Source organism: Leptinotarsa decemlineata, unplaced genomic scaffold (assembly GCF_025532065.1).
Source record: "Leptinotarsa decemlineata unplaced genomic scaffold, Ldec_3_MD MMD2_tig00026328_RagTag_RagTag, whole genome shotgun sequence".
In the NCBI taxonomy this organism is placed as follows: Eukaryota; Metazoa; Arthropoda; class Insecta; order Coleoptera; family Chrysomelidae; genus Leptinotarsa; species Leptinotarsa decemlineata.
This window is the reverse complement of record NW_027412688.1, coordinates 19,620,494-19,641,395: the sequence shown is the minus strand read 5'-3', so window position 1 is coordinate 19,641,395 and position 20,902 is coordinate 19,620,494. Positions and strand designations below refer to the sequence as shown.

Genomic DNA, 20,902 nt, shown 5'->3' with positions numbered 1-20,902 from the left:
CAAATGGATAATCGACAATCTATCAGACAAGTAGCTAGAGCGTCTGGTGTATCAACTACTAGTGTTTTTCGAATTTTGAAAGCCTACAAATTCCATCCTTTCAAAATAGGGCTAGTTCAGGAATTAAACGAAGATGATCCTGATCGTCGACTTCAGTTTTGTGAGGTGTTCAGCGAGAAATTGGCCAATACAATACATATTTTTCAGACGAGAGTTCTTTTATGTTGAATGTTGAAGGTCGAAAGTGTACTCTACTAAACCTACAAATCTAGAAGATGTGCGACAGAGAATTGTTCGGGAATGCCAATTGCTGACTCCGGACATCTTAAATAATATACGGACGCTTTGGAAAGTAGACTGTATTAATATGTATGGGACTAGGTGGTCATTTTGTACACTTCATCCGTTTATTGTCTTGCCATTGATATTACTTTTGTAATATCAATAAAATGAGCGACAGCGATTTTTGTTTCTTCTTAACTAAAACGTTCAACATTTAATTTCTCAATAACGAATGAACCAATTTAGAAAAAAATTACAGAGATAATAGAGGGATAAAATATCTTTCTAATGATGTATCACTTGATTCCCCATGCCATTGAAAAAATATGGGGGTAGTTACATATCAGAATTATTCCCCCTAGAAATGAAAATTGACGTGTTCTTTGAAATCTTTTGATTATACGTCCGTTTCTGGAACGCCTTTTATAAAAAAGTATTTGATTCAGTTATCCATAAAATTTTACTAGAAATTTTAACTCAATAGTGAGAGGTCATTTTGACAAATAATTTCAAAATTACTTTCAAAATCTGAATCAATATGTAGTGATGAATAATTGTAAAAGTTTCGAAACAGTTTCAACTTTTGATGTCCTACAAGGGTCGGTTTTAGCCAAAATTTTCAATTTGTTCTCAGATGATAATATTAAAAATATAGGTTTGGTGAGTGATCACTTTGCAATTGCACTGTTTTATTCGGAAAAAATGGAATTCATATGAAAAACTATTGAGAAATGATTAAATGACCTCAATGTAATAATCAATTTGGAAAAGACAGTTTTCATGATCTTCAAGCAATAAGTAAAAAAATATGAACGATATATAACTCAATCATAAAATTGAGAAAACATTAATTAACCAAGTTGAAAAACATAAATTCAAGCTTATTATTTGATAAAGATTTATTTTCAAAAGTCATATCAATAAAATTGGAGAATCAATTATACCACTGGTGGAAGCAATCAGAAGAACAATTTTTTTAGATACATATATTATAAAAATTCAAATTTATAATGCTCATATTCTATCTCGAATCAGATATCTCATTACAATTTGGTCATCCTGCACTAAAAGACAAAAAAAATTCAATTTATCGTTTAATGAATTAAGCTATAGGTAAAGATTATATTCAATAAACTATGGGATATTCCAACTTTGAAATTATACAAAAGGACTTTCAATCATTTAATATTCTTTGAAAAAGCTAAATTCGTATATAAATCGTCTAAAAATCCCTTGAGAAGTAATATTCCATCATTAAATGATCATAATACAAAAAGAAACTTACTACCAAAAGGAAAAATTATCGATGTTCAAACTGTTCAGAGACTTTTGATAAATTGTCTAAAAAAATTAAAAATCTAACAGTTCATATATTTTCCAAAACATCAAAGAAATTTTTTCAGTTCAATGATGATCATCCAATTATAATTATTTTTAATGTTTGTTTTCTTATTTTCAGAAGTTGTTATTAATTTTTACTGAAACTTTTTCATTCATTAACTTTTTTATAGCAGCATAATTTCTGTCTGAAACTCGTGATATAAGCGAAAACGCATTACAAAGTATCTGCGATTTGCCTCTGGCTGCCGTTCAGTCCTAATTTTTTTCCAATTCTGCTCCTGAAAGAAAAAAAATGTGGGTTTGAAAATTTACCTTGACTTGCAAATAATTTGCAAGGTCATAATCATGGTCGAAGCTATCACTTAGGAGGAGTCAAGAGAAAAACGCGAAGATTTTTTACAATTTCATTTAGTATGTCATCTTTATAGTTACTCAAGGTCATGCCGCTCTTTTTATTTTGAGATAAATTTTCTCAAAATAAAAATGGTCTTTAAATTCTACTGATGTTGAAGTTATTTATAAAAAAATACTGAATAATTGCAAAGCAGTTATTGATGATATTTCTCCAATACAAAATTGTAGTATTAACAGTCATTTGCCATAGTTTGATAACGAAGTTCACTGTAAAATTAAGAATCGTGATAGGGCATACAGAGCTTTCAGAAACTGTTCAAATCTAGAAAAACAAAATAACTGGGAAACTTTCAAGAAATTGAGAAATGATGTTGTCAATGTGTTGAAAAGAAAAAAGATCAATATTATTTTGAAAAAATTGATGGGTGTAGAAACAACTCTAAACAAATGTGGAAAACTCTCAAAAAACTAGTTAAAGGAAATAACATTGACTTTCCAAATTGTATTCAGTTTAGGAAAACTGGTGAACTTATATTACTAAAAGATGTTATTGAAATATCAGATAACTTCAACAGTTATTTTGTTGAAAGCATAAATGAAATTGTGGCGAGCATTCACTATTCAGAGTCATGGTGCAATAAAAACTTTAATTTATACAAAACTTTCTCAGAATTCAGATTGCTTTCGTTAAATGACCTACATAAAATTATAATTTCCTTGGATAATAAGTACAGTATACATGAAATCCTCAACTTCAAAATATTGAAACAAGTTTTTTAGACTATCGGTCACGTTATATTGCACCTTATCAACACCTCTCTTGAAACTGGCGAAATACCAGGAAGATTGAAAAGTAGTACTATTGTTCCTATACCCAAAATTCCTCATACTATTAAATGTAAAAAATTCAGGCCAATCAACACTTTACCTCCGATTGAGAAGGTACTTGAAACAACAGTATCTATATAACCAACTAATAGAATATGTGGAAAAAAACGACATTTTAATCAACAATCAATCGGGTTTTCGCAAATTGCATTCGTGTGAGTCATCAGTGCAACTATCTCTAAACAAATTTAAATCTGAGCTGGATAATAATAAGTTTGTTGTAGTCGTGTTCCTTGACCTCAAAAGAGCATTTGAGACCATTGATAGTTCTATACTACTAGCCAAATTGAATATATATGGAATTGAGGGCAAAGTGTATAATTGGTTATCTAATTACTTGACCAACATAAAACAATGGGTAAGAGTTAAAGACATGTTCTCTTGTGAAATTGACAATTACGTTGGAGTTCCTCAGGGTAGTGTTCTGGGACCCCTTCTATTCATACTATATTTAAACGACATGCCATTGTTTGTCGACTGTGAATTTATGAATTTTTTTGCTGATGATACTCTATTGGCATGTAGCGATGTGAACCTTACGATGGCTATACAAAAAATGAATAATACTCTAGCAAGTGTCAACAAGTATTTAAAAATTAATAAACTCAAGCTGAATGTGATGAAAACTAAAGCGATGATAATCACCACCAAGTTTAAATGCAGCCAAATAGACTAAAACTATTAATCTCAACATTGATGATGACAAAATTGAAATAGTGAATTCAACTAAATATCTGGGATTCCAGATAGATAACACTCTATCGTTTGATGAACATTTTGAGTATATTCATAAAAAAATTTCAAAGAAATTATTCTTTTTTTCTAGAATTGCCAATAATCTTTCAACGGAGTCAAGTATCACAGTTTACAAGTCAATTGTTCAGCCACACTTCGACTATTGTTCCTCTATCCTATATCTATTCAATCAGAATAAATTGTCTCAACTCCAAAAACTTCAGAATCGTGGTATGAGAATCATTTTGAAGAGCCGTAGAGATACTCCTATCACTATTATGCTCAATGTTTTAGATTGGCAATCCATTTCCCAAAGACTGCTATACTTCACAATGACCTTTGTATACAAAATATTGAACAATTTAGGACCATCTTATTTTAATCAGTATATTGTCTTTCATCACGATATTCACCATCACTTCACTGGAAATAATAATAACTTATATATTAACAGTACAAAAAACAAAAATACTATGAACTCATTGTTTTTCAAGGGTTTTTATCGGTTCAACAAATTACCTAATGCAATTAAAAATAGCCCATCTCTGAACATGTTCAAAAATGAACTGAAGAAATTTGTTTTAAATGTACAAATATGATATGTATTATGTCTTTGTTACCTGTAGCTGTAATTTGTATAATTCCATTCATCTAATAATCGTTATATATTTCAAATAATTATGTAATTTATCTTTCTACATGTTGCATTGAAATTTTTCGAATGTATAAGGTTGCTGTTTTTGTAGTAATATCTTTAAAAATATTTTATTGAACTTATGTTTGTCATACATTTAAGTCATTTCTATATGTAACACATACCTTTTTTTTATTTCTACCATTCTAGTTGATTTGTATATTATTAGGATATCCTATTTAAAATAAAGATCAATCTATCTATCTATCAAATTATCTAAAAATGAACCGATAAAACTAAATCACTGATTAAATTCAAGAGAGCGTAGAAGATTTCAGGGAGTCAAAATTCATTAACCAACCATCAAATAACATATGTCTAACGGGTCCAATTTTTGAAATCTTGCACAATGAAGATTTCGCATGTTTGGTATAAATTAGTCAGTCACTGTGATTCTTTTTTTTTGCAGGACTAAAGAGAAGAACGATTGTTTCGATCCTTTATCAAGTACCGATGTCGTTGGGTCATGCAATGATGTCGTTAATTAGTTACTACCTTCGAGAATGGCGAAAGTTTCAAATTGCAATATCAGCACCTTCTTTTTTTCTCTTGTCTTATTACTTTCTAATTCCGGAATCTCCAAGATGGCTTCTTCTTGTCGGAAAACGTGACAAAGCCATCGACATGTTGTCAAGAGCAGCAAAACATAATGGATTGCCAACAGGTATTTTTTAAAATTTATGTACCATTGTTTTTTGTGTCAGTTCAGTTGTAGGCTAGTTTCATAAGTTAAATTTGGATTCTAGTTGATTCAGCCTTTTTCTACTGTAATTTCCATAATTTGCTATGTTACTGATAGGCCTATAGGTTCTTCCATAAGTGCCACACTCGATAAATAATCAACTTTTCTCAATTACTCAAAAATACAACTGAAAAACACGTATCTACATTTAAATAATATTTTAGGCAACCTTGGTTTTTATGTCCCCTTGTTATTGCTGTAACAAGAATTACTTTGGTGTGTTTTACATAACATCAACCACACAACCAAAAAAAAATCTGTAATTTCTCCACCTCCACCTTGTTGTGTTCGCTGTCCTCTCTAGAATAATTTATTGTACTTACACTTCAAGCTTCTTCATCCCGAATAACTCGTCTAATTCAATCTAACCTAACCAGTTGGGAGAAGTGATTACTATTATAATGCGCTAGTCTTTACATGTGGAAGACTAACAGCTTGTTTCTTGCAATAAGTTGGATGCAATAGAACAATTCATTTTTTGATTTTTTTTTCAGTTTGGTACAAATTCCTTCAGATATAGCGACCAAGTCTCACAATCACCCGTTACCGTTTCCGCGACATTGCTTACCAATTTCTACTGTATCATCCTCCTAATTTGGATGAGACTAAATTTCGGGCCTTTTGGAAAAAAGTTCATCACCACCTTCAGGTGCCACAATGGCATGGTCAAAAGCCTCATGTACACTGAACATCGAGGCGACTGTTAACTCAGTAGTGCCACTCTTGAACTTGTGCCGAGTCCTTTTGATATCGAAATCTCAACCTGTTCCGAGTTATTATTCCAGCATATCTTCGAGTTGTGGTCTATATAAAGGAGTTGTCTTACTTCTATTTATTATAGGGAATCTCACTGATCGCATTACTTCGAAATGCACCACACTTGAAGACTTCAAGTCAGGTAGAACACCTTTATTAAAATATCCTATAGAAGTCTTTCAAAGGCGGTTCTTAAAAAATATCCTAAAAAATGAACCCACCTCTCCTTCTGATGCCCTTTATTCGGAATGTCATGTATTTTAAGTGTGGTAACTCTTCTCTCTGAAAATAAATATGTATTACCACCAAAAACAAAAATTTGAATTACCCACACTTGAATATAATACATCATCAGTACCGGGCATCTCTTCAGAACGGTGTGAACCGTCTGAGTATCACGACCAAACAAATATAATGGGGAATGTTCCTCTTGACGAAAATCAAGTAGTTTTCATAAAAGAGCTCTAAAACAACGCATTTTAAACTTATCATTTCAACCTTTTTCTTTAAAAAATTATTTAAATACTAAAAAAAGAGGAATGAAATAATGCATTCAACATTTAAAGGATTCGTTTCTATTTCACCATTTGGCAACATCGGTTATAGCTAATAAAGGACAATGAATCTGTTACCTGTATGAGACAAACAAAGATGACATATTCCAAGGCGTGCTGTTCTGTTTACTTATGTTCCGAGTTCCGAGACATTCTGTGACATATTACATTTTGCGCATCTAACCTATCTTCCTCTATATGAATGAATAACAAAACAACTGTTGTTTATGTGGCTTATGGAGGTGGAATTGAACTATAGTTTATATTTTGCCTTAATTGTTGATTTATAAAAATAATTTTCCTTTTTTAAAGTCTTGGTACGTATAAATTATTTTAACTTGATATAGGCGCTGTTGCCAATATGTGAATTAGAAACAAATATATATATATATATATATATATATATATATATATATAAATATATATATATAAATATATATATATATAAATATATATATATATATATATATATATATATATATATATATATATATATATATATATATATTTCAGGTCGGGTCCTTCAGAATCCAGTTTCACAGTTGTAACATGTATCAATGAAAAAATCATGGGATTAGGAAAGCTATATGGAGAGCCTAGAATACCTCAAGAGCATTATAGTTATCCGAAAGAGATTGAATATACTGCCGTTGGGTAAATTCAAACATCTTGATCGTAAGCGATAAACCTATCTTCATAAACACGAGATATAGGGAAGTAATAGACGTTAGGTACTGCATTTGTAAATAACTATGTACATACACTAAGGTCGACAACATCTCTCCTTACGAAGACGCCATGAATGGGATCGAAAGAGAACTCAATCCTCGAATATCAAAGATAAACGAGGCTTCCCAAGGCGATCAATTGCAAAGCCAAGCTTCGATATCGACCGCCATCGAGGTTCGTCCTCTGTCTTCCACTGCAGCTTCCACTGCAAGGCAAATAGTTGAGTACCAAAGCCCAAACACAACGCCATTTATGATTCAACACCAGACCACAGTAGAATAATACAACCAGTGGGCTCTCTTACCACGTGATTCGCCCGAGTTGCCGGGGACCTTCAACCGCTCCTAGGATGAGATTCTCATCCAACGCGTTCAGTAGGTACTGTAGTATCGAAGGATTTGATGGTCCTACGGACATCGGATTAGTTATAATAAACGGTCGGAAATTGATTTTGTATTTAGTTTATTCGTTGTAGTTATTATTATTTTTAGTTTTTGTAGTTGGTTATAAGTCATTTACACAAAATATTCTATAATAACCTCAAATTTCGTTTTTATATGAGTGCACGCCTTTGGTAAAAGAACGAAATTGGCTCCACACTTCGTTTCGAGGTCACCGAGAACTTTGTGAATTTATTAATGAAAGTAGTGGGGTTGGACTTACTGGTTGATTTTTACTATGGCCAGACACCGCTGTTGTAAAGTGGCGTATTAAATGGCGTCGTGTACGATGATTTCCTTGTTACTCGATATATCAATCAGTTATACGAATGTTTCAATCTTTTACTAAATGGTTTTTACGGAGCATTGCCAGTTAAAAAATTTAATGTCTACAAATCAAATTAGTTTTTATGGAACAATTAAACTGGCCCACAGAGCTTCCCTCTCAAATTTAGCTCTCTTTTTCGTTCTCTCTCTCTTCTCTCACCCTCTCATCTCGTCAGGTGCTGAGTAATTTTTGTAGACCAGTTGCGAAGCTTCTATCATTTACATGTTTTCTGAATAAACTTATGTGTTTTCAAAAATCGAAAAATCTGTCGATTACTAACAGTCTGATATTTTTTTTATTTTTGGGAAATTTCAAAATCAAAAAATTGATCAGTTTGAAATTCGGTTCAGTCTGTCAAATTTATCTGAAAAGATTACCTAGTAAGATATCTCATCATGGACATAAATACTTACCTACTGTCATCAGATCAGATCAGATCTTTGTGATTTCCTTATTCATATAAGCTGTCTGTTCAAAAAATATATATTTATTCGTCAATTTTAATTTTTTCCACTTCAAAGTAAATAGTCCCCCTCAGATACAATACACTTTTTCCAATCCTCGAAGCAGTTCTGATATGCACATTTTGATATGTCTTTGAGCTCTCCCAGGGATTCGATTTTCATCTCCTCAATCTTCACAAAACGCCGTCTTTTCATAGGTTTCTTCAATCTTAGGAAAAATAAAAAGGCGCAGGGGGGCAAATCTGGTGAATACAGTGGCTGAGGCATAATTACGGTGTTGTTTTAACTAAAAAAAACAAGAACCATTAATGACGAGTGAGCAGGTGTATTATCGTAATGCAATAGCCATTAATTGTTTTTCCACGATACCGGACGTTTTTTTCGTTTTGCTTCTTGGAAGCATAACATCAAGATAATACTTCTCATTCACCGTACGACCATTTGGCAAGAACTCCTGATGCACTACGCCACGGTAATCGAAGAAAACAGTGAGCTTGGCGTCCTTTTTTGGTCTTGGCTTTCCTGGGCACTTCCATTGGGACGATGTCATAACCATATACCCACCAGTTGTGACTCTTTTGAGCAAATCTGGGCGATGGTCATGCGATGTTTTTTTTTGGTCGACATTCGAACTTCGCTGTCACACGCTTCTTGTCCAAAATTTACGAAAAAAAAAGCATGGCATGAGTCAACCGATATGCCGACATCCTCAGCAATGTCTCTAATATTGATTCGACGATTCTCCATGAGAATTTTCATCACTTTTCAACATTTTCATCGGTTGTTGATGTGCTGGGGCATCAAGGGCGAGCGTCGTCACTCACATCTTCTCGACCTTCTGTGGAAAACTGGTACCACTTGTAAATATTTTTTTGACTCAGAGTACAATCAGTGTATGCCACTGTAAACATTTTAAGTGTTTCTGAGCACTCACTTCCCTTTTTTACACAAAATTTGATGAAAATGTTGATCCATGTTTTTGATAGCAAAAAATCGCCGAACACTCAAAACATTTCTAACTCTAACATGTATGCCTATCACCAACAAACTAAACAGCTGAAACTGTGAATATATGTTCGATACCTATGTCAGAAACCTATTAGTCACAATAATTTTCCATATACCTCAATACGATGCAAAATGATGCAATTTGAATGTGTCATTATCATCTTGGGAAAGTATTATGTAGTCGAAGTTTTGCCACTAGTGAAATACCTAACTTTTTTATATTCCTGTGTTTATACTCATATATTATAGGCTTTTAGGCAACTTCGGTATTTCCTAAGATTAGTTGTTCTTCATTATTTTTCTTACAGATTCGATCGCCCAAGATGTGGATAATTACTTGAGTGGATCGAGTAAAAAAACAACGAAAAAAGGAAACGTTTTAGATTTGTTCAGATCGGCCATCTTGCGAACCTATACATTGGTGTTGTGCTTCAATTGGCTAGTTTGTTGTCTGGGTTACTACGGCCTATCTCAATTCATTGGAAAATTTGGTGGAGATATTTTCATTAAAGTTATGATATCAGGCCTTACTCAGATACCTAGCTTGATTTTGGCCGCTTGGTTAACAAACGCTTGGGGAAGAAAATGGACTATGATTGTAGCCAATGTGATTACAGGGATATCGTTGCTTCTTATGAGTAAGGGTTTTGTTTCTATTTTTTTCCTTATCCCTTAGAGGCCCAACTGAATCAAGAACTAGCCAACTAAATAAATATACCACAAAAGAGAATGTAGCTTTTAGTTATTTTTTGTGCCATCATCAATTCTACTATCGCGGTGTGTTTAATAGCTTCGTATCGAAATGACTTATCAAGCTGCTTATCCTAATTGGGTGTTTCTTTTGAAATGTAACGGATAATTATAATGATAATAATGTGTAACGCAGGACTCGATAGAATATAAGCGTAACCTCTCTATGGCCTGGATCGATTATCGCAAGGCAATTGATACATCACATGAGCTCATCTTGCATGCACTTTGGCGAGCTCGCTCCATTATAACATCTGGTTATGATTTACATGCAATATCATTGACCCAATTATTTCTTACAAATTACAGAAACATTCTCTGGACGAGGTCTATCCAGTTTCAAAAAATGATATAACCAATATGTAACTCTAAATTACTTTAGTGATTCTGCTAATAATATGGCTCGTTTTTTTTATTTCGAAAACAAAGAGTTGGCCGTAGTCTACAGAACAATTATAATTGGAGTAAATTTATTAGAAACGATAAAGATAAAACTCCAGTGTCTGATAGATCGACAATATGCAAGTTGACTTGTGGTTCTTGTCGAAAATTTTATATTGGACAAACCGGAAACACTTTTTCCAAAAGAAGTAGTTTTTTGAATTCGAAAACCAATTCAACATTTGTGAACCATCTTTTGACAGAGGCGCGCGAGTTCAATAACGATTATGATTTATTGCATTTGGAAGAGTAAGGTTCAAAACTTAACCTTTTGGAATGTTTAGAAATCAATGGATTTAAAAATTCGGGATTTTTACTCAATGATCAGATATATATATATATATATGATTTATTACCCTTTATTTGCAATGAGGAAATTGGTAATTGGGATAGATCTCAAAACTGATTTAATATTACAACAATAAAAATAAAAACAACGATAAAAATTGATTGGCGCTCCGGGCGACTTCATTGATTCCAGTGGCGCATTTGCTTTTTCAGCTGCAGGAAAACCCGAAAAACCTGCAGCACCACATCATCTGAAGATCTTGATCTGCCAATGTATCTGTATCTGTAGAGTAGGGAGGGTGAGTGTAAGCCCACAGTACTTAGGCCACATGTGACCCATTGTACATCTTCCCGAGGAGTTGTCCTCTTAGGCCATCGTCCATCCTGTCCTTTCCAGGAAGGTGGACAGGTCACTGGGACACATCTCCTTTATATCGGCAGGTGTAGGCCAAGACCCGCCGAACACACACTCTCTTGTTGACGATAACTCCGGGCACTCGCACAGGACATGCCTCACAGTCTCATCTTCCTGTTCACACATCCTGCAAAGAGCCCTATCCCCGAAGCCCCGATACATTCGGGAGGGCGCGCCAGTATCATCAACCAACGACCACTGCCCACACCGTGGGGTAAGTGATCATTGGGTCCAAGATTCATGTGTCCTGAGCAATCACAGGGAGCCAAGAATGACATCCTTCTGCATCTGTCCGGCTACAATTTCTGCAAGCCGGTATGATTTTGAGATTCGAGAGTAGATAGGGCATCATTCCAAGAAGGACTTCAATAATTAGAACAACCGTCTTGACAGAGTGATCTAGATAGAGTCTGCGGAGTTCTAAGAGAAAATCTCGATATTTTATCCGTTTTTCCTCCTCTTTTCGGACGATATTCATCTCGCCAGGAGCTGAAAACTCCACGACAAATATCGTCTTGCTCTGGTGGTCGAGAAGGTCTACATCAGGATTATTAGCTTGTATGGGCCTTAGGATGGGGAATGAATAGTTCCAATAAATTCGGCACTTCCCGTTCCTCACAACGGATTCAATATTATTGTTGTTATTATCATTATTATTATTATTATTATCATCGTAGTTTTATGGGAGATAAGATATACTTAGCAGTTATAGATATTGAGATTATAATGAAAAGAGAAGAAAGTTGAAGGAATGTGTGACTGTCCTAATAAGAAAATGCATGGTAGAGATAAGATAAACTCTTCATAGATGAGAGACCGTGTTTTTCATTTCAAAGATTAACAAATACTTTATTGGACATTCTGCTTGAAAGTAAAATCTGTTTTTGAGTTCATTTTGAGAGGAAAACAATGAGTTATAGTTATTCTTATTAAGTACTCACTCACTATTTCATTGTTAGCGAATAGAATATAATTTTTTCACTAATTTCATATTGTTTCCTCACGCAGGCATTATTTCCGGTAGCCAATGAAATTAAACAGAGCAAAATTCGGGCTGGTATGCCGTGGTCGATTGGAACCTGAGGTACTTCACGTTTGGTAGTTCAGATTTCATTCGACAACGACTTACCAGCCTGGATTTTGTTCTCTTCAATTGTAACTCCGGCCGCGAAAGCCTATGTTCATACATACTCCCGATTTTTTTTTGTTCAATGAAAAACTAAAAATTTTCAAAATAGTTCACAATATTGAAAATGTATTTTTATTGTAGTTATCACTCCCTCCGAACCAATTTGGATTCACTCACTATTTGTATTAACTGGAATTTCTGGAACATTCCTTGGGTTTCCAACAATATATATTTGGTCTGGAGAACTATTTCCGACGCCAATTCGAAATAGCGGCATGGGTATATGTTCCATGTCAGGAAGAGTAGGGTCGATGATAGCACCATTCGTAGCTGATATACAGTCCGGAAAAGGCTGGATGTCCCCTTTTATTTTTGGTGTAGTACCGTTAATTGGAGCTGCTCTTTGTTATTTTCTGCCAGAAACCCTAAATTGTCAATTGCCGAAAAGTATCGAAGACGTGGAAAATTTGGAAATGGCCAGGAAGAAGGCAAGAAGGTGATAAGAATGTGTTCCACTGATTAATGATCAAACTTCAAAGATTCTCGAGACTACGTAGTTTTATATATGTTACACAATGTATTTTTGTAAATATAAATTATATTTTTTATACCTGCTACCATTAATTTGTCTTCCTCTAATAACCGATATACGAAACGTTTTACATCCCTAGGAAGAGGTAAACGTTAGTACTCTATTTTTCGTATATTCACCATTATATTACCAGGTGACCAATTCCAAACAAGCATTGGTCCCACACATTGAAACTGTAATACTATTTTCGACGTGAGTTTCATCAGACAAGTGGGCGTCAAGCATCAGGATGATTCCTAAAATGAATATTAGCGGGAAATGCTCGTTTAATTTTCTGCCCCATAAGAAAGTAAGCAGTGTTTTCATTCTGTGGCCGTTGTTTAAACTTTTCTAGTCTCCGAAGTCAGATATGAGCACCGTGTTTTATGAAACAAATTTTGAAAGCTCGTTTAGCCTGACCAATATACCTTTTACCACAAATTACACAGATTATTTCATGTATCCCCGACTTTCTATATCTTTTCCATTATATTGATGTCTTTAGGGTTACCTTTGCCACTTGAAGTGAACAAGCAGTTTTAAACGTTATTTTCCATTCGATCTATTCATTAGGTAATATTTGAAAAGTCGACGATGCTCCCTATATTTACATTTCCTAATGAATTGTTCATTCATCATCATGAAGATGTGCAATATATGAAATGTATGGCGTGACAGTAATGATCTCAATGAATAGAAGAATCTTTGTAAATTATCTCGTTTGTTGAGGTAGTTGGAATGTTCTTCAATTTCAATAGCTTCGCGTATTATATATAAGAGTTTGAAGATTGGTCAAAAGAAGAAAAAATTGTATTCATAGAAACACTATCGTCAAGTGGTTCGAACAAGTCGAGAATATCAGGGCCAGTTCTTGAGATATCATAAGAAAAGTAAATGTTGTCCTTTTGATTTTTCTTTTTTTTCTACGTTATTTCAAAAATTATCAAAAAAAATTATGGGCATTTTTTATTCGACAGTTAATTTTCCTCAATTTGACGTAATCATATTTCGAATCCAATCAGATTCGTACTCTCTGGGGCATCTCAATGCCATTTTTTTCAATTCGGGCCTGCATTTTTTATGACACTTTTCGAAATAACTTTTTGCGCTGAATCCATCGATATATCATACAATGTGATTAAAAGTTGATTTTCAAGTGATTTTGAACCATATCCAAATTTCTTTGATTCGGATCTATATTGAATTTACTTTTGGTGACATGCAATACATTTCGATAAGAAAATCAACTCACTCATCTTGAACTGTATGGAACATATTGTTACGTTTTTACCCGTGGGTTGACCAATAATTGACTACACTGAATAATCAAACTTAACTTTATTTCACTTTAAATATAACAAACACTTCAACTAAAACTTCAACTATTATTTGAATCTCTATCGCCTTACTAGATCACTTCGCGTACCGCACTGTATCGTCCACTTGACTGTCTCGATATCCTCATGGCTAGCCTTTAAATATCGTAATCGAATGTTGTCGAAATTTCTCCGAAGTTCTGTCGAAGTCGGTAGCATTATTCTCGCTGCTTCTCGATTGGCGGGGAATCATCGTGCACTCTCGCGCTCTTAGCCACGTCACGCCTGGTTTATAGCTACCAGCGGCGGCTGGCGTTATTTTCTTTCGGGCATGATTTACAACAGTATCACAATCAAAGCAAGAAAGAAGTAATGATTATTTATATATTTTAAGAGGAGAAAAACATAATTCATGATAATTAAACGAAAATATTATTCATTTTATAGAAAAATAAAATGATTGTTCGAAATTGAATGAAAATTGATAAAGTAAGTGTTCGAAATGTCCATTATTTTGTAAAATGCACTTTGTGATTCTGGAACTCAAAGTTGTTATACAGTAGCTTATTTCGTCGCCTCGAATATTTCCAATGCATTCTCAATCTTCTCGTGGAGAATATCTGTTGTCGGATTCATAGATAACAAATTTCATTTTTGAAATATCCTCACAAATAAAAGTCCAGCGAATTCAAATCCGGGGATTTGGAAAGCCATGCCACTGGACCTCTTGTTCCAATCCAAGAATCAGAAAAAGTTCAATTTAAATAATCTGTGACTATTCTTGAGTTGTGTGGACAACATCCGTCTTATTGAAACCAGGGACTATTACGCCGATATCGAATAGTTAAGATCATCCAACATGTCTTCTATAACTTCTATATATTTTGCTCCAGTTAGGTTGCCGTCAATAAAATAAGGACATAATAATTTATTATTCAATAAACCGCATCATATGTTCAAAGATAAACGATATTGATGTCTAACTTCGTGAATTGAGTGAAGATTTTCTGTGGCATAAAAATGTTTGTTCCTTCGATTAAACATGCCAGAATTTGTGAGAGTCGTTTGGTCTCCCCAAATAAAATTGTGCGCAAAATTGTTGTTATTCCACACTTTCCGTTGAAACCAATTACACAATTGCAATTTTTTTTCAGGATCATTACGATATAGTTTTTGCACGGCTTGGTATATCTGTTATCATGTTATCCGTGTCTCTTGACTATTTTATCAACAGCACTTTTTGATAAATCGCATTCAATGGCCATAGTTGTCGATCCTATTCCTGGATTCATTCGAATTTGGGTTAGAACATTGATGCCATTTATAGGCACGTTACATCTTACATAAGGAAATATAGGTTTAATGAATGAATTATGTGCAAGTATCGTTTTAGATAAACGGCGAAACATTGTATTATTTGGATTCGTTCTTTCAGGATATAATTAATTCAGCATACCTTTGTTGTGCTTTGAACGAATTCACCTATCTAGTTTTATGTACAGTCCGTCAGAGTTGGGTACTATCTTGTTTATATATCTATGGGTAGTATCCGAATACTTTGTATTCGGATACAGTATCCGGATACTTTATATATATTCGAAAGCTGTATTCGGGTATTTTTCAAATTTTGTATTCAGTATCCGTATCCGTGGCCAAATTTGTAAGTATCCGAATACCGAATACATTTTTCGATCTTCAGATACTTTTAAATTATTCGATGAATGAGAACTAGACCAAACAGCTCCATTTTATGTAGGCGTATCTTGTCGCATTTTGTCTGGCATCTTCGAAAACGGTGAAATACAGTTTTAGCACTTTGCCACCTCGAAAAATGAGTTATTAGAGTGCCTCATATATCAAAAATGTGTAGTAGACCCCACTTGGGGCTTGTTTTCTTCCGTTTACGGGAGTTCGAGTTTGGGTGTCCCAAAAACTCGAAGTTCAGCATCCTCGAAAACGGGGTGAGGTAAGGCGGTAAAATCTAGTACCGCCTTACTATCTTCCTACATTTTTTCAATAAAGAAATTTAATATTGCTATGTGTGAACTTGAACTACATATCGAACGATGAATGCATTTACCCAGTTTACGGTCGGGATTCAGCATCTAGCGTCTAGCGGTACGTTTTTTACAAATCCTACAAAATCTTGTCTGCTGCAAGGATCACGAACTTGTGGTAGTTCCATTTAGCTCAGTTATAATTGAGTTGTCATAGATGAGAGTCGTGCTCAGTTATAGAAAAAATCCAATAAACCAAAAAGCAATGAAATTTTAATTAAAAATTTAGGGCATACACTGAGTTCTCCAGGGGCAACCAGATGGAACTCCGTTTATATTGCAGTTGCGCAGATTTTGCAAGTAAAAGCGAAACTTCCAATTCTGCTACAAAGTTTATCTTTAGAACTTTTAAAGGAAACTGAACTATTGTATCTGGAAGAATACTGCCTTTGGCTTTAACGTTAGATTTGTTACAAGGTGAAGACAATGTATATTTTGGATACTTGTTGCCCAGTCTAATTTCTTTACTTAACAAGTATGAAAAACTCATTGCCCAAACCCAAAATAAATTGAAATATGGAGGAGAACATTTAGCAAAAATGTGCATAAAAAGTTTAAATACTCGTTTTTATACAATTTTAAATTTGGAATGGGAAGATCCAATTAGAGCAGCAGTTCTGCTTCCCAAATTTAAACTAAAGTGTTATAACATTGTGAAAAATCCAAAAAAATCTTTGGACGATATTAAAAAATGTACAATAAATGTTGCAAATAAATGGATGGAATATGAATCTTATAACGAATCAGATGAAAGCAGGGACCAAAATGTGGACGACTTTTTTGATTCCCAAGATAACCAAGAAGTTGACACTGTAGGCAGTAGTAGTACTATGAACGAACAGAGTACTGAGGGTACCAGTAAAAGTAGCAATAAAACTACAAAAATTCAGCTGGAATTATTAAGATATCTCGAAGACAAAAGAACGAATTTACAAGTATTACATGAATACCCAATATTAAAAAAAGTGTCACTCATGTATAATACATGCTTACCTTCGTCAGCACCAGTAGAAAGACTTTTCTCTTTTGCAACTATGATTGATACTGCAAAGATGAACACTTTGAGGTATTGGTACTAACGAAGGCTAATTCAAACTCAAAGGTACTATTATAGATATAAATGTCACATCTAGCGGACAATGTGATAAAAGCTAAAAATATATTTTTTTCACTGAAATGTTCTTTGTTTACAAAATAAATATAAACAGTTTTTTGAGTTTCTTTTATTTCCTATCTTTTTTTATCACTTTTTGTTTTTGATATTCATCCCTAGTATTTTTACTTGTATACATTAAAACGCTATTTTAACTAACTCTTAAAATATCCGTAAAAGTATCAGAAAAAAGTATCCGAATACTTGTATCTGAGTACATTTTTTGGAAGTATCTGTAATTTTTTGAAAGTATCCGGTATTCGGATCCTTTTTTCCTGTATCCGACCCAACTCTGCAATCCGTACATATCTCTCTTTTCTTCATTTGTGTATCTCACCATATCGAATTACCTATAGTCCGTTCATAATTTGTTGATAGCTCACTGCAAGTTTGACCCTCATTAGAGAACTGAAATACAGAGCGGACAGCTAATATGATATAATAACAAAAACCAAACTAAAACTGGCAGTTTAAGATGTTTTCGACTAACCCACCTTGTATCTGAAGAAATACAATACAGCTATAAAACTTTTAATCCGATTATGTAGGTATTTTGAGTGGAAATGAGTGACCAGTGTCGTAGAGTATATGATTGAAACATTAGTTACTTTAAATAAATAAATATATTAATATTCTTAAACTGTAGGTACTGTAAACTGTATTTTTATTTTAAAAAAATTTCTTTATTTTATTCAAAAATAATAAGTTACTTGCAATTTGTAAAAGATACATTTATTTAATTAATACCTATTTTTAAATGATATAAACTACGATTACTTACAAAACTATTCAAATTCAAAATAAACAGGATCATCTTCGGAATCCGAGTCGTCTTGCAGGTTAATAATTAGCAGTTGTGTCTCTACAGTCGCATCAATTATATTGTCAAGATCCCACATTTTTTGTTCTTCTTCTATTGCATGTCTTACTGCATCTCGCCAATTTTGTTCTGTAATATGTTGTAAAGACTCACATAACAATTCACGTACAGCTTGTATTTTATATGACGTATTTTTTCTAGCCACATAGCTTTTCATTTGTGCCCAAATGAGTTCAATTGGATTTAATTCGCAGTGGTAGGGTGGAAGTCTAAGGACTGTGATGTTTCGTCTTTCCGCCATTTTGTCAACTACGTATTTCTTGAACTTAGATTTGTGTTGCCGGGCAATTTTTAAAAGTTCTGCTTTAACCATTCCACCTTCGTAAGGCAGGGACTTATTCCGCAGCCAGTCAATGATATCCTGTTTCTTCCACGCAGTCGTTGGAAGTCTTTCAACTAGTCGTGAATGATAAGGTGCATTATCTAATACTATAATTGAGTTTGGTGGTATATGTTCAATCATCTGCTCAAAATACTCTTCGAAAACATCAGCTGTCATCTCCTCGTGATAGTCTTTCGTGATTTTGGATTCAAATTCCAACAAACCATGCTTAGCAAATCCTTTTTCACTGCCAATGTGAGAAACTATTAATCTACTGCCTTTACCAGAGGGTGGGGAAATACCAGTAGACCAACCTTCCATAAAGGCTTGCCTGGAGCTTGATATATTTTTATCTGTCCAAATTTTTGTGAGAGTATGACCTGCGTTTACCCACGTTTCGTCCTGATAGTAAATTGGCCTTCCTTCAGCCCGAAATTTTCGTATAGATCTTAGATACTTTCTTCTCCAACATATTATCTCTTCCCGGTCAATCAAAAGTGATTTTCGGTCTGATTTCTCCCACCGGAAATTTAATTCTTTTAAAACTTGCCACAATTTGGTTCGTCCAACATGAGGCAAATCCGGGTCGTCTCTAACTTCTTGTAAAATTTTGTTTAAGTTGGGTATTTCTTTTTTGTAAAAAAATTCGTGAATTTTCCTTCGAATACCATTTTTGGCAAATTCGTCAATTTCAATAGGTTTTCTCCCCCTCTTTAAGTATTCGTTTGTATTTGGGTTAACTATACCTTTTTTTTTATTTCTGATAGGAACCTATATATTGTTGACTTCCCTACGCCCGTCATGTTGGCACAACTCTTGATTATGTTCTAAACAGTGTTTGTGGGATTCTGAGAAACCAGAGCATCGTGAACGTTCAAAACAATAGTCTTCTCTCTTGGTGAATAGACAGACTTACTGACTGTACGTAACAGTACCGTGTAAAACTTGATGATGTTGATGATGATGACGAAGCCATCGCAAGCAATCAAACAAAACAAGCAGGAACGAAAGGTACGTATATGTTTGTAGGAATATGAAAAAAAGTTACTCACGCACTGCACAAAATTCGCAAAATAAATATTAGAGACGTTAATTACTGCCGTAGACGCCGAAACAACAACGAGTCGTAAATTAAATGCGATTAAAAAATGTACTAAACCAAAAATTATTTTCGTTCGTAACAACTTCACCCTTTCAAGGCAAGTTTCGAATATAAACTGAAGCTTTATATTTAATGAATAAACACCTCAGGAACCTCCGCCTATGATTTTACGAGTTTTACGACCGTTTTATGACTTGGGCCCTCATTTTGTGCTATCGACAAATTATGAACGGACTATAGTTGAGTAAATTGAAATTGCACAAAAAAGTATTCAACGACAAGAAGTTTATGTGACACAATAATGAACGAAGTGACAAAAAATAATATGACATTTCTTATGTTCTTTTTTATCTACGGCCTACTACTTGAAAATAATACATTCAATAAACCTAGAGTTGCGTGTATGTACGAAAAAACAAGTCTATCAACGATATTGATGTTTTGACCCAAATTCAATTGAATCCAGAAAAAAGATAACTGTGGCCAGTGAATGCAATTTATCAAAAACTGCTGTTAATAAAATAGTCAAGAGACGCGGATACAATGATTTTAGATTTGAATACCAATCCTTGCAAAAACTTTATTTTAATGATCTTGAAAAAACATTTCGATTCTGTAATTTGTTTCAACGGAACAAATGACAAATCCGATAATAGTGATTCCTCGCAAGAAGATTGAGAATGCATTGGAAGGTATTAAAGGAGACGAAATAAGCAAATGTATAATAAGTTTGAGTTACAGAACCGCAAATTGCATTTTACAAAATTGTGGATATTTCGAACTCTTACTTCATTAATTTTCACATACTTTCGAAGAATCATTCAATTTCTCTCTCAAATGAATAATAGTTTCGTTAAATTATTATGAATTAGGTTTTTCTCCACTTGTAAATAAGTATTACTTGTTTATTGCTCTGATTATGATAAATTTCATTTAGTTCAATATGAGTGAGTTGATTTTCTTATCGAAATGTATTGCATGCCACTAATTTCACCAAAGGTAAATTCAATTGATTGACATTGTATGATATATCGTTGAATTCAGCGTGAAAAGTTATTTCGAAAAGTGTCATAAAATATGCAGGCTCGTATTGAAAAAAATGAGGTTGATGGCCGAGAGAGTACGAATCCGATTGGATTCGGAATCTGAATACATCAATGTGA

General features: G+C 33.8%; 1 protein-coding gene across 3 annotated transcripts in view; it reads left to right on the top strand.

The window, feature by feature from the left end:
* Nucleotides 1-12,953, top strand: part of LOC111515562 (organic cation transporter protein-like) — a 244,514-nt gene extending 231,561 nt beyond the window's left edge. For 2 of the 3 annotated variants that reach the window (XM_074182794.1, XM_074182793.1), the window contains 3 exons: nt 4,704-4,958; nt 9,624-9,953; nt 12,480-12,953. In XM_074182794.1, coding sequence (XP_074038895.1) covers nt 4,704-4,958; nt 9,624-9,953; nt 12,480-12,838 — 944 coding nt within the window. In that variant the 3' untranslated portion in view covers nt 12,839-12,953. The remainder of the gene's footprint in view (nt 1-4,703; nt 4,959-9,623; nt 9,954-12,479) is intronic. The other variant, XM_074182795.1, reaches the window with a different exon arrangement.
* The last annotated feature ends 7,949 nt before the right edge of the window (nt 12,954-20,902 follow it).